The sequence below is a fragment of the Papaver somniferum genome, chromosome 1 (assembly GCF_003573695.1).
Source record: "Papaver somniferum cultivar HN1 chromosome 1, ASM357369v1, whole genome shotgun sequence".
Classification (NCBI taxonomy): domain Eukaryota; kingdom Viridiplantae; phylum Streptophyta; class Magnoliopsida; order Ranunculales; family Papaveraceae; genus Papaver; species Papaver somniferum.
In genome coordinates this window covers 106337045-106339126 of record NC_039358.1, presented here as the reverse complement: position 1 = coordinate 106339126, position 2082 = coordinate 106337045, and the positions used below count along the sequence as shown (strand labels likewise).

Below are 2082 nucleotides of genomic sequence, written 5' to 3'. Positions count from 1 at the left end.
TTATTTTTTTAATTTTTTTCCCTCTCTGGGGAAAAGTTTAGGGGTTTTTAAACTTTTGACTTTATTCAATCATCCTTGGATGATTTGAGATGGGGTATCATACTGATCCTCCTCAAACGAGGGTTCTTACTTATGCTGAGAAAGTTTTAGGAAAACAACAGCTACCTACAACAACATTGGATCTTAGTTCTTTGCCAAACCCTACTTTGAAAGAAGGGAAACCAGCAGTTGTGTTGTCTGTCTCTTTTTATGAAGAAGGGTGTGATATATGGAGATTTAGTCTCATTGGGCGCTTAGATTTTAAGGGTATTAAGTTTCAAGATGTGAATAATAACTTGGAACAGCAATGACAGATGGATAATGGTCGTGTTCAATTCATTCCTATGAATATAGGATTCTTTATTATCAAACTACAATCTGTGGAGGATAGAGATAAGATTTTGAATGTTGAAGCTTGGATGTTTGAACAACAACAACTTAACCTAATGGAATGGTTTCCAGGTTTTGATGCTGATAAACATAATACTACTAATGCAACGGTTTGGGTTAAGGTTCCAGGCTTAGCTGTTGAATACTGGATAGAGAAGACGTTATTGGCATTAGGAAAAACCCTAGGCACACCAGTTGTTTATAAGCGCACTTTGGCTCATGAGTATGGGTATTTTGCGTCAGTTCTAATTCATATCAATTTTGCTGAACTGAATACGGATGGCATCTATGTAACAGTGGGGGGTCGTGAATTTTGGAAACCTATAGAGATCTTAAAAAGACCTAAGTTTTGCACAAAGTGTAATATCATAGGTCATGTTGATTCTGAATGTAGAAAGAAACAAAATAATGGTGGTAATGCTCCACAACGTATTCAACATCATAATTCGGAGCAGCTACAGATTTCAGCTAACGCTCATCAGGATAATCAGGTAATGAACAAGGAGAATATGGGTGGCTCGATCACTAATGTTATGAATGCTTAGCATGAAGCAAAAAGAAATAAGGGGAAGACAACTCCAAAAATCCATGTCATTCCATAACCTGTTCATGGTTTATCAAATAGTTCGCAGAATTCTTTGCATGGCCAACATGCGGTTGTGCATGGCCGGAATATTAATGGGGTTCCAGTGGTTTCTGTATTGGAGGAGGGTGAAATTACATCAGGGGGTGTTCAAGATTTTGTTGCGGAACAGATTCAGGAGGAAGTATCAAAGTCTGAAGTTGTTTTCCGCTCTGCCTATGTTGAATTGGGCAAAAACTAAACATAGGGCAGCAGCGTATGCAGCATTAGCTTCTGGTGCTACAGAATGTATGCTCAGTTCTAAGTCAGTCACGAATTCGGAAGCGAGGGAGAGTACGAATTCATTGATTGATAAGACTGTTGATATTTCTTCCAACACTCCTTTAACTGATGCTCTATATGTTCGTGAAAGTATTGTGTCACCAAACCAGTTTGACGTGCTTAATGCAGAAATTGGTTTATTTGATGAAAATATTGTGGGGGATGGTGCAATTCCTTTTTTTGACACATTATCTGGAAAATGGACATACAAAACGCCAGTTATTCTTTCACGTAATGCTACAACTTCGGGTATTCCAAATACTCGTAATACTGGGAACAATGCGGTTTCTAAATCTGATCAAAATCTGGGGAAAGGTGGTACGGCTACAACTTCTAAAACCAAGTCTGGAGATGTTATTCTTAAAAAAGACGCTGTAAGATCTACACAGAGAGTTAAACAACCCAACATTAGTCTCGTAGTTTCCCAATGAAAGTTCTTTTCTGGAATATCAATGGGATTGTGCGAGATGAGGCGCAATTCAAACTTGGGGAGTTAGTTAAAGTTCATACACCTGATATCATTGGCATTGCTGAGCCAAGGGTGTCAGTTAATTCAAGATCAGTTAGATGGTTTCAATAATACAATTTTTTTATAATTCTACAGAGAATTCTAATGGAAATTTGTGGGTGTTGTGGTCTAGTGTTATTCCTGAGCCGGTGGTGCTAAACACGTTGCGCCAGGCTATCACTATTGTGTTTATGGGGTTATGATTTCTTTGGTGCATGCTAGTAGTGTGCAGGTTACTAGA

General features: G+C 38.3%; 1 protein-coding gene across 1 annotated transcript; it reads left to right on the top strand.

Moving 5' to 3' along the window:
* The first annotated feature begins 353 nt into the window (after positions 1–353).
* LOC113348549 lies at positions 354–974 on the top strand. The gene has a single exon (XM_026592372.1). The coding sequence runs from the start codon at positions 354–356 to the stop codon at positions 972–974; it is 621 nt and encodes a 206-aa protein (XP_026448157.1).
* The last annotated feature ends 1108 nt before the right edge of the window (positions 975–2082 follow it).